Source organism: Indicator indicator, chromosome 23, assembly GCF_027791375.1.
Source record: "Indicator indicator isolate 239-I01 chromosome 23, UM_Iind_1.1, whole genome shotgun sequence".
In the NCBI taxonomy this organism is placed as follows: Eukaryota; Metazoa; Chordata; class Aves; order Piciformes; family Indicatoridae; genus Indicator; species Indicator indicator.
This window is the reverse complement of record NC_072032.1, coordinates 9,180,204-9,191,661: the sequence shown is the minus strand read 5'-3', so window position 1 is coordinate 9,191,661 and position 11,458 is coordinate 9,180,204. Positions and strand designations below refer to the sequence as shown.

At 44.9% G+C, this 11,458-nt stretch overlaps 1 protein-coding gene across 1 annotated transcript in view; it reads left to right on the top strand.

Annotated features, from left to right (window-relative positions):
* Positions 1–1,818: 1,818 nt before the first annotated feature.
* KIAA0232 (KIAA0232 ortholog) overlaps positions 1,819–11,458 on the top strand; it is a 54,072-nt gene continuing 44,432 nt past the window's right edge. Inside the window, exon 1 of the mRNA XM_054391429.1 lies at positions 1,819–1,909. Coding sequence (XP_054247404.1) covers positions 1,819–1,909 — 91 coding nt within the window. The remainder of the gene's footprint in view (positions 1,910–11,458) is intronic.

Below are 11,458 nucleotides of genomic sequence, written 5' to 3'. Positions count from 1 at the left end.
CGCCACACTGCATCATTATCGCCCGCTTCCTCCTTCGCATTCCTGCCCCGGCCTTGGGTGTTTCCCTCTCCTTCGTTAACATGCAGCCAGCCAGCCAGCCCGAAGGAGGCGAGAGAAGGCGAAGGGCCGCCGCCTGCCGCCTCGCCCGGGTGACGGCTACCCCAGGGCGGGAGGACCGGTACTGCTGTCCTCACATGCCACTGAAGCGGCCCTCGAAGGCTCCCTTCCCGCCAGCCAGCCGGTGACTTTCAAACGCCTCTCTCCCGCCCCTTTTCTCTTCAGGAGACCGGCGGACAGTGCGGCCTCTCCAGGCAGGCGGGGCCGGGCCGATGCTGTACAACCAGGGCAAAGGGACACTTCCCCTCCTTCCCCTCCCATCCTTCCCGCGCGGTCGCTCGTTCGCCCGCTCGCCCGCCCGCGATGGAGCCAGCTCGCTGGCGCCCGGGCACTACTGGACAGGGACGGAAGGGCCCGTCTTTCCGCCGGGACGGCGAAGAGCCTGCGTGCTCCTCGCCACCCCACTTGCCGGACGCCCCGGAGCGGCCACACAAGTCCTGCCTGCTCGCCTGGGCGGCGGAATGCGGGCCGCCCTCTGGGCGGAAGGATACGGGGAGGAGCCTGCGGCGCGGTCCGCCGGGGCGCTGAGTCCTGTTGCCGGGTGACGGAGCGGCCGGCCCCCCTCCCTCCCCGTGGCGCTGGGAGCCGCCGCCGCCGCTACCGCCGGTTTACGTAACGCCTCCCAGGGCAGGTCCCGGCTCCGTCCCGCCCGCCTCACTCGGGGACGGCAGCAGCGGGACGGAGTCCGCCGCCTCCTCCGGCTGCCAGAGGCCCCAGGGCCCCGCTCTGCGCTGCCACGGCAGGTAAATGCCCGCCGCGGGCCCGGGGAGCAGAGGGAGGAGCACGACTGGGGAGAGGGCGGCAGCCGCCCTCCCTGTGGCACGGCGAGGACGGAGCCAGGAGGCGACGGTCGATCCGCCTCCCCCTGTGCCTTCCCGCCGCGCTGAGAGACAAGGGGGGGCTCGACCTTCGGGGAGCGCCGGGCCAACGGGTCAGGGCCCGGCCGAGGAGGCCCGCGCTGGCTCGCTCTCCCCTCCTCTCTCCGCTAACAGCCCGGGAAGAGGAGGAGTTGTGGGGCCGGGCCTGGCCGGCGCTGGGAGGACGGTTTCCCGGGACGGCGCGTCCCGCTTCTCAGCTGTGCCTGCCGCAGCGCGGCGGGAGTGTACTGGGGAGGCCGGGGAGCAGTGTCAGGGGGAGAGGGCAGGAAGCGCGGCGACCGGAGGAGAGGGGCCGGGGAGGGGGTGACAGGGAGCGCCAGGGGCCGGGCTGGTGGGGGGGGAGCGGGGGGTGCTGGCTGCAGGCCGGCGGCAAGGCAGAGCTCGGGGGCGGGGCTGGGGGCCCGGCCGGGGTGCCCCGGTCCGAGCGCCTGCCTGGGAGCTGAGCTCTCCCTGTCGGGTGTGTCGTCGTCGGCCCCCAGTCGTACTTCTCCATCCCGTCTCGGTCCCTGGGGTTCCAGCGTCAGGCGAAGGGCTTGCGCTGGGGGTCGGGAGGGAGGCGCCGGCCTGAAGCGGCTCCGTGCCTTCGGGCTAGGTCACGCTCAGGAGGAGGGAAAGTAAGGCGGCACCCAGCACCCACCAGCCGTGGGTGCCGGTCTCCGCCGATGTAACCCGGCGCCAGCGGACGGGAAGCCGGAGGATGCGGCATTTTGGGTCAGGGTAGCGAGAAACTGAGCCGAGCAGTCCCTTCCCTTTCCAGCCTGACCGTGAGGTTGAAGTGACAGGCTCTGCGCACCTCCCCCGGGCCGCTGGCAGGCATGCGGGTATGGCTCACGCCGTGACCTTTCATCCTGTGCGTAATTTTACAAAGCGCAGGCAGCGGCCGCTGACCGGCGAGGGGGAGCTGGCAGTCCGCTGTAAATGCCTCGGACTTGGGCAGGTGGAAACCACCACTGCTTTAGCTGAGCGTTACGGGATTGCCCAGGGGGGCGATCGTTCCCCTCCTCTTTCCACACACACCCCCCCCGCCCCCCTTCCCTCTCCCAGCAGCATTGTCCTTTAGGGGCCTATTGAAGGCAAAAGGCAGATAGAAGGGCTAGGGCTGCTGCTGTTCCAGGAGGAGGAGCTGGGCTGATCGCGGAGTGACGGGAGCCGCATCCTATGGCCGCCGGAGCTGCCAACCGCCTGGGCGGGCCCCGCAGGGCCGCAGCCTGTCGTAGGCAATGGGCGGGGTGGGGTGGTGGGACGACAAGGTTTGGCGAAGGTTACAGCTGAATGCAGAAGTGACACAAACTGACACTTCGTTCCAGCAAACTCATTTCCATGTTCTCCTCGTTGCGTCCCGATTAAAAGTATACCTTTATTAAGGCGTGTTATGAAACTTTGAGAAAAGCAAAAGTGCGGTGTTGCTTTTTCTGCTTTGCCTTTGTTTTAATTGCTCATTGCAGTACCTGATACTGATCTGAAGGGTGAAAATCATAAGATTTGCTTGTCCTTCCAGTTCAAAGGCATTCTTGTATTCCAATATTTTCTGTGTATAATACAGGTTGTAGTTTATAGGACTGGGATCAGAGGACACTGTGGTACCAGTAATTGATTTTCCTCATGCAAACCCTTTAGGTGTTTAGGTTTTCACCCTTATGCTGCACACTGTATATTACTTTTGTGTTCCTGGGAATTGAAGATCAAATTTGGTTTCTTAGCTGTCAAAAGTGAGCTCGTGATGATTCAGTAGATAATTGGGTAAAACAAACTACTTCACTGCAGTGCTTAAGACCCAAGTATTGCAGGCTTCTCACAATCTATGGGAGTCTGAAACTGACATTTTTCTTTATTACTTAAGACAGAAATATGCCTTATAAAAGTAAATGACATGGAACTTGATTGCTACTTGACATGTAACTGTACAGATTTTATTTTGTACTAATTCCCCATCTGCTGTTTCTTGTCAGTATGGTTATGCTAAAATGGTAGTGTACAACGCCTTTCTTCCAATCAATGAAGTGTATTGTATAGGTATGAAAATCTTCTCTTTTGGCCACTGATATATAAGAAGGGTGAAGATAACTTGAATAAAATGAGTAGTACACTACATATTTATGATGTTCTTAATTTTCAAAGGCTAAGAGTTTTGGGGTAAATCCTGATTTACCTGAAAGCATCAGCAGTTTATATCTCTATCATATTCCACTTAGCAGATATTCCCATAGGTACAGTCATAGAACTTCATCAATAGGTTTGTCTTGTTTTTTGTGGGGGTGATGATTCTTTGAGACCACAGATTCTGTAAATTTGAATGGGACTCATGACAACATAGCTTTTCTCCTTATAAGTGGGAGAATTAGAAGGAAAAGAAGGGACAAAGAGAGTTGTATGTGACCCAAGAAGAAAAATTGGAGGCCTTGAGCTTCTCTTGTTATCTTAATATGCTGATTTCATAGTCTACATTCCCCACTGCTTTTGTTGTGGCTATTTGTTATTCTCCTAAGTAAGAGAAATTCCGTGGGGGTAAAATGACATCAGCATTTTCCTTTGCTTGTTTGCTGTATATTCTAGCAGGAATAGGGACAGAAGACAGTGCTCATAACTTCAGTATCTGTCCTTCTTGAGCATCTTGTTTCTAGGTAGATAGAGGGAATGAAGGAAGCCAAGAGGTGAATTTTCTGTGGAGTTTTATTGGGTTATAGGCATAGTGCTGTAGAGTCAGAATAGACTTCCTTAGCTAGAACCCTAGCCAGATCATCTATCAGTTTGCTTCGTTAAGCTTTGTGAGAAGCAGCATACAAAATTTGTAATGATGGATGTTGGAAGTAGTATGTGTTAAATAGTTCCTTTAAAGACATCTAAATGTTAGTCTTCAAAATAAGAAATTTTCGATTTCAGAGCTTTTTTTTTTTTTTTTAATCTGTTGTGTTCATCTGTAGATGAACTAGCTTGGTTATAGAAGAATTCTGAAGGGAGTTATAGTTGCATTGCAGACAGGATTTTGAATATTATAGACTGTGAAAGAAAGTATGGCAATAAGAGGGTAGAAGATGAGAGGTAGCTGAAGGTCATCTAAAAAAAAAAGGCGACTTTTTGTGAGATTGTGTAATTTTAACATCAGAACAGTGGAGCCGAGTTGCAAGATACATATACTCTGCGAGGTTATTCCGGGTAATTTAGCTTGGACAGGACTTAGATGGGGATAGCAATATGCAACAGCAGATTGAGAAAACATGCTAAAACACACACAGAGTGATTAAGGAAATTATTTTGGTCACTTAGCATGTCTGATACATGCTTTTAAAGAAAAGAAACTGTCTTATTAGCCTAAAGAAAAAGGGCTGCTTGAAGCAGCACTAATGAAGAAATCAGTAATGTGCATTGCTGCCATTGGATGAGTAATTAATTCTCACTAAATCCTTCTGATACTCTAATCTGTTATTACAAACTTGAAACAAATTTGAAGACTGTGGCAGAGTGGGAGTGCAACACTAAAACATGCACTGAATTTAGGACATGACTATCTTGCAAGAGACAGAGCCAGGTTCCAGTGATTTGTCTGATTGATAATTTTAGTTAGGAAACTTCAGGAAGAACTTTACTGTTTTATGATATTTTAGTTCTGCTGGCTAGAAGATTCTGAGCTAATGAGTGTAACTAATTAGCTAAATGTTGCTGCTGAGTGAATTCCTGTTCTCTTGGTTCTTTTTTTTTCTGGAGTAGAAGTTCACTCTGCTGCTTATTTGCCTATTGCACTTAACAGTGAAAATTACCTGTAGTAATTTTTGGTTTGTGGAGGTTTTTATGGCTGCTTTGCTGAAGTCATGTTGAATTGTGTGGGATGACACAGGAGTTCTGAAATGTTTCTCGAAGTCCAGATATTAATTTTTCTTGTTTATACAGATTGTTCTTTCACCACCTTCTCTGACCAGGATATCTTATAAGCTTGTGAGAAACCTCAGACTTCCAGTTTTTAGTAACTTTGTTCTTGACTTGTGAAAGAGTTGCCTTGGTTAATAGTGCAGTAACTTCCTTAAAGAGAAGTAATGTAATGCTGACCTGCTGTTTCTGTAAGTTTTTTTCTGTGCTGGTGACAGTAAAAGAAGATTTTGAGCTGTCATTTGATGTAACAACAAGCTATTTCAATTTGTAAGCTTCTTTAAAATGACAGTAGTAGTTTTAAGCATCACGCTTAATGCTGAAAGTGAAAATATGGTACAGCGACAAATATCACTACTGTTTTTGTGGAAAACTTTATGTTGTAAGAGCCCAAAGAAAACAAACTGATACACTCAAATGCTGAGAGAGATTCTTTCATGTGAATTGCTACTCTGTTCAAAATTGCAGTCACCTACCTGTGATCTCAATTTCATAAAATTATAGAATTGCATCTGCAAACTTTTTTGACTAAAAATTAGAGGTGATAGAAGTTCAGGAGAAAGGCATCCAAAACAGTTTTCCTTTGCAGGTCTGCCATGTTTTCTCTGCTGCAAAGTTGGTATCTTCTCTACTGTTTAAGTGTTGGAGCTTGCAAATTCAGCTTGTCCAAACTCTGCGATTACTGAGCCTCTGTGGCTGACACTATACGTTTTTACACAGTTATTAATAAAAATTTTGTGATTTTCAAGTGAATTTCTGATAACTTTTTTTTTGTGAAGAGAATTGCTGAAGAGACTGTATAATTAGGCAATATATTTGGTTTTAAACCCTTCACAAGGCTATTTTAAGCTTTTCAAAAAGGTAGTAATTAACTGGAATCACAGACCAAGTACAGAAAACTTCAGCAGTAAGCATTCAGAGAAGACCTTCATACAAATTAAGAAGTTAATAAAACAAATACGATGTATAGTGCAGTCATTAACTAGTTAGATGTTTATACACAGCTGCATTATTAACTTTGGAAGTATAAATAGCTGGAGAGGTATAAATAGCCTTTAAATGAGTAGTGCTTATTGGATCTTTGGAATCCATAGTTCATTCTCCTTTTCCCTCCCTGACTGAAAGCTGCAATGTATGCTTTAGGAATCAGTTGTTTATTCAGTGAAATAAATCCTGTATGATTGTACTGAAAGAGTGGCCATTGAGCTGCTGCTGCAGTAGCTTTCCAGCTGATATGGAGAGCACTGAATATTTTATCAGGGTGGTCCTACTGGGGGATGATTCCTTCTGATGGCTGCCTGTGCCTTGGAGGAGGCTGGCAGCGCTGTTGGGGCATGATGGTGTCTGTGTCTGCTCATGGAGGTGTTATGAAACTGGAGGCAATTCTGCTTTAATGGACGCAGACGTAACTTTTAGTGCTCAGGACTCCAAGCCATTACAGTCCCATGCAGGAAGGGAGTTCAAGCACAGGCAAATAGCTGTTAGGAGCAGGTAGTTTGAACTCCTCTAAAAGTTGAATAAATAGAAGGAAGGCATCAGGAGGGCAGGAAGGAAAGTGATCAAAATAGTTGAGAGTGTACATCTGATCTTGCCCTTACTTGACTGCATCGTCTGCTGTGGTGTTAAGCCCCACATATGTTCTAGATGTTGAAAAGGTCAGTAAATGGTGAGACACAAGTAGAAAGCTTACAGATTTTACATGCTGAAAGTCCTGAAGGTAAATGTTTCAGTGAGATTTTGATCTCAGTTATACTGGAGTTTGTTTTTTATTAACTTCATTTATGTTCCTTTAATCTGAGAAAGAGTTACTGAAGTATGGTGGTTGCTTGTGTACATAGTAAAAGGTAGAGGTAGCATCTCCAAGAAGATTCCAGGACCTTTCAAGCCCTGCAGCAGTCCATCTACTCAATCCCTGTGTGTGATAGACTTGAGGTAAGGGGTGGCATGTGGCAGTTTAGGCTGGGTGCCCCCTGCCACTGCCGCATGAGATACACCTCTGGTGTCCTGGGTGCCCACCCACAGGGGTGGACACAGGAAATGACGTATTTCTACCCATAAGTCCTGCACCCTATAAGGCCATCTGCAAAGTCATTCTCTTCCTCTTTCTTCCCTCTCTGCTCCCCTGGGAGATGTCCTCTCTTATCGGGTAATGCCGGGGGAGTATCCTCAAGGCCTCTTAGGCCTGACTAGGCCTAATGCCAGGAGGAGAATGGAGGGGGGGGCAGTCTCAGCCCTGGCCAGCCTGAGACTTGCCTAGCAGCGGGAGGGGGAAGAAAGAGCCCTGGGGGGTTTGGGTTTACCCTCAGGTGGGAAGAAGGGAAGGATTGGGAAGCTTTGGGAATTATGTAACGGGCTCTATATGCTTTGGGATACTCTTTGTCACTATGCTTTGTAGTTTGTAGTTCTCTGTAGCTTCACCAATTGCTTTTCCATTTAAACTTTCCATCACTCTCCAATCCGTTTGTGTGAGTCTCATTCTTTTGTCCCTTTCGGGGCAAGAGACGATCTGTCTGGCCCCAAACCAGCACAATGGGACTGAGATATCTGTCACTGGCTGTGCTTTGGTACACTATTAGATCTGCAATTTTTAATTAAAAAAAAAAGGGTAAAAAGAAATGTAACAGAACAGCTGGAAACCTAATGTTGGTGATACTGGGATTACACTGATTTTCAGGGGAGTACTAGGGTCCATATTTTTCAGGTGTACATGTGCTGCCTTCTGCAGCAGTGCTCACACTTCCCTTGGGTTCTCCATGCTTTGGGGGTCCATAATGGTCTAGGTCAGTGACAGTGCAACACTTGCCTCTTTTGTACCAAACCTGAAGCAACTGGTAATTTTTGTCATCTCCAGGCTGCTGTTGAGGTGGGATTCTGCTTGTTTTGAGGCTGAATCTGCTGAATGATATCAATGTGGGTTACAGCTGGGTGGGTCAGTAGGGAATTTCTGTAAAAATGTTGGAAGTATCTATCATGTCTGTTGAAGTACTTGTACTGATTTCCACACTCTGTGTTCCAAAGAGTAAAGGTGGTCTGAAAGACTTACATCTGCATTAGCTAAAATGTGGGTTCTGAACTCTGCTTTCCTAAGATTTTCTTGCTGTACTTAAGTGGGTGTAACAGTGGACTGTTGCTGAAAGGGCAACCCCACTGCCTTGGCTTATGCCAGATGTACAGATTTTGTGGCAAGAGAGTTAATAGCTTATTTGTATTTTGTGAATACTGGCCCATCAAAAATGATTTTTTTTCATTTAAAACAAACTGATCCAATTTGTCCCAGGAGCCACACAGAGGATAGGTAAAGTAAAAGCACAAAAGGATGTGAACACCAGAAAGGAACATGGGAGAAAGAGCAGAACATCCTCTCTTGGAGGCAGTGTACAGTTGTGGTGCAATTTGTGTTGTACTAAATAACTTTTGAGTCAGCCATACAGCTTCCTCTGTCAATATGCTTCTGGTGATGTTAGCTACTACTTCTCTTCTGTTTTTTACAAGCTGCTATTTGTGCTGGCAAGAGTAATAATTACTTAAAATTTTGTCAGTTAATGCAGCATTGCTCTAAGTTAATTTTTAATGTGGAAAAAAGTACTTAAATATTTACTTAAATTAGTTATCATTAAATGCTGATTTGTGTGAAAATAACTCAGATTATTGAGAATTTGGGATCCTGGCAGTGTAGCTGAGCTCCCAGCGCAGGTGCCTCATCTGCCAGTTCTGCAGTCCATTAACAATTACTTCCCAGAGCTGTTCCTGCTCTCTGACAGGGTTGATGTTCTGACATCTTGTAACCAAGTTCATATATGTTAATAATTTGCAGCTCTGTGAGTGGATCAGCTAATTGAACTCCTCCAGATACTGTTTTTTGAAGTGTTGTTCTTGTGTTATGGTGAACATGAATGTTTTATAGGAACAGCTGTACTGGTTGAGACAAAGGCTTTGTCAAATCTGTACTTGCCTGCAACAGCATCTGTAAGTGAGCTGTTATGGACAAAAAAGAACAGGGGGAGTGTATGTGATAACTCTCCTGAATACTCCCTTACACTGTTTTCAGTCTAGGGGATTTCCTGAGCCTAATGTGGTTTGTCTAATTGGAAACTCTCGTGGGATCTCTTGTTCAATTTCCTTTGAAGCCCATCTATTTTTTTTTTAATGAGTTCTCAGTGTCTTTTGGCAAGCAATTTCTAGTAGCTGTTGTGTGAAGTTTAGTACATTGCTCTTAGTAACTCCTTAATTCTTTCTATTAAAAAAAAAGACATTGAACAGTCAGCCTCTGTTGATGAGGAGGCATGTGTCTCTGAAATTCCAGGATCAGGGTTGCGTGTTATTTTGTATTCACTATCCTTGGTAGTTTGTCATTTGGTAGCTTCATAACTCGGTCACCCATCTCATTTTGTTAGGTCACTTATGAATTTATTAAGCAGTGCTGGTTCCAGTGCAGAATCCTGCAGAGTTCTGCTGGTGACTCCCCTGGTGTTACCTTGGTTCTCTCTCTATTCTTTTTATTTGGTAACCTAAGTAAATAAGGCTTGTATGATAGCTCTTGAATTCTTTGAGTATTTTCATTAAACTTTCATACAGGATTAGCAGCTTCAGATTTTCATTTGGGTAATTGTTATGAAAATAAGCTTGCAGATTTACAAGAAAGAAAAAAATCTTTCAATAAACCCTACATGCTGGTTCTGCCTCTTCTGGGTTCTTTGGCTTGACTTACAGTAGAAGTATAGCATAAGCCCAGGCCTCTTAGACATCAGTCAACTGTAGAACATATATTCACTAGAGATGAGATTGTGTCAGTCTTGCACTTCAGGTTGATACTTCTTAAAAAAGGAAATTCTGTGTACATCTACAAGTCACAGAGCTGGTTTTTGCTTCCAACCACTGTTAGAGAGTTCCTTGCTTGATTCCATCCAGGTGTTTCAATCCTTGTTTCTCTTGGCACAGTAATGCTTCTGAAGCTCTTGTCTAAACTGAGATGGAGGGAGAGGCTTGCTTATATTATAGTGTAGACCTTATCAAGTTTTTTGTTGTACAATAGTGTTTCAGTGCCTTCGTCATGAACCGAGTCCCTGCTCTGCTGTTTATTGTACAATAACATCAAACATCACTGACTCCAAAGAAAGCTGTCCTTGCTCTGAAGACTATACAGCCAAATTTCTTAGATTACCGAGGAATGTGATTTGAAAAGAACAACTTCTTTTGCTTCTGAATTCACATGTCTTTTAAACACCATGTGAAATTTATTAAGGACACAGATTCCATTGTTTGGTAGGTTTTAAATAAGCTTTGTTTCTGGGCTTAGACAGTGCTCTGCCCAGTGTGTGGCCATTTGGTTTGGATGTTAAAGACTTGTTTAGGTTTTTGCCTGAAAAAAAAAAGGGGGGGAGTGGGCAACAAAAGAAATGATGGCAAAATTGCTGATTCCTCCACACTGTATAAGAATTTTGGACTTCTGTTGCCATCACATGACATGACTGTGCTTTTGATTTATCAGTCTTCTAGAGGGGACTGAAACGTATTGAAGTAAATATCTTACTTTGTTACTGACCAAACTTGGTAGAAGTTTCACTTCAATTTATATTAATTACGATTTGCATATTTTTTGCTATAGGTACTTGTCAGGGAGAGGAAGAATTTGCTTTTAGTAGAGCCCTTCTGGGGGAAAAATGCTGCATCTAAAAAAAATTTTTTTCTATTAAAAATGTGGACACTTACCTTCACATTATGAAAAAAACAATTCTATAATCCCTTTTTTTTCCCCTCCATGCATTGAGAAATTATCCTGTCAAAGACCATAGTGGGGGAAAATCCTTTGAAAATGAGAGCTGTTAATTGTAAACTGTGTAATATACTGGCATATTTCAAAGCATAATAGAGGAAACTTTGTATAAAACAGCAGTTAGGGCTTAACTATTGTGTGAGCATGTGTTTGGTCTCATTGTTAACACGTAGCAGTAGGCAGAGTGAAGCACGGGAAACACAAATGTTATGTGTTTTGGGAATGTAAGGAGACAAAAAGGTAGCATTTGAGGCTTTATGCAGGAGATTGATTTCTCTGCAATAGATGTATCAAAATGTGTGAAGAGTAATTTCGAGGCTTGAGAGGCTTTATTTGCAGACTGTACAAATAAGTAATATATTATGTTTTCAACTTCCTTCAATATGTAAGCCCTGTTTTATTTTCAACTCATAGACCCTGGTGTCGTGAATTTAACCCTCAGACTATTTGCTTCCTTTTTAAGTTACCCTTCTGTGAATTCCAAGAAACTGTCTGTAAGGACAGTAGTAAGAGATATGGGTTTTACTCTCCTATTCCAATTATATTCTGTTCCTTTAAGAGTTGATGGAAGGTGTATCTTTAAGAAAGCCTGAAAGCTTTTTAAAGCTTTCTCTCTACATAATTTTTTCATTTACAAAAAATGTTTGTTCAGAACCTTGCTGTGTGGATACATAATTTTCAGAGGCCTCTTGATGCTGATAAAATACAGATGAGGTTACTTTAGATTAATTCAGTGGATTTTGTGGTTTGGCTTTGGTCACTGTTTTCCAAGATTAGAAACAATTGGGGAAAAAAATACTTTACTTTTAAGCTCCTTAAAAGAACTTTT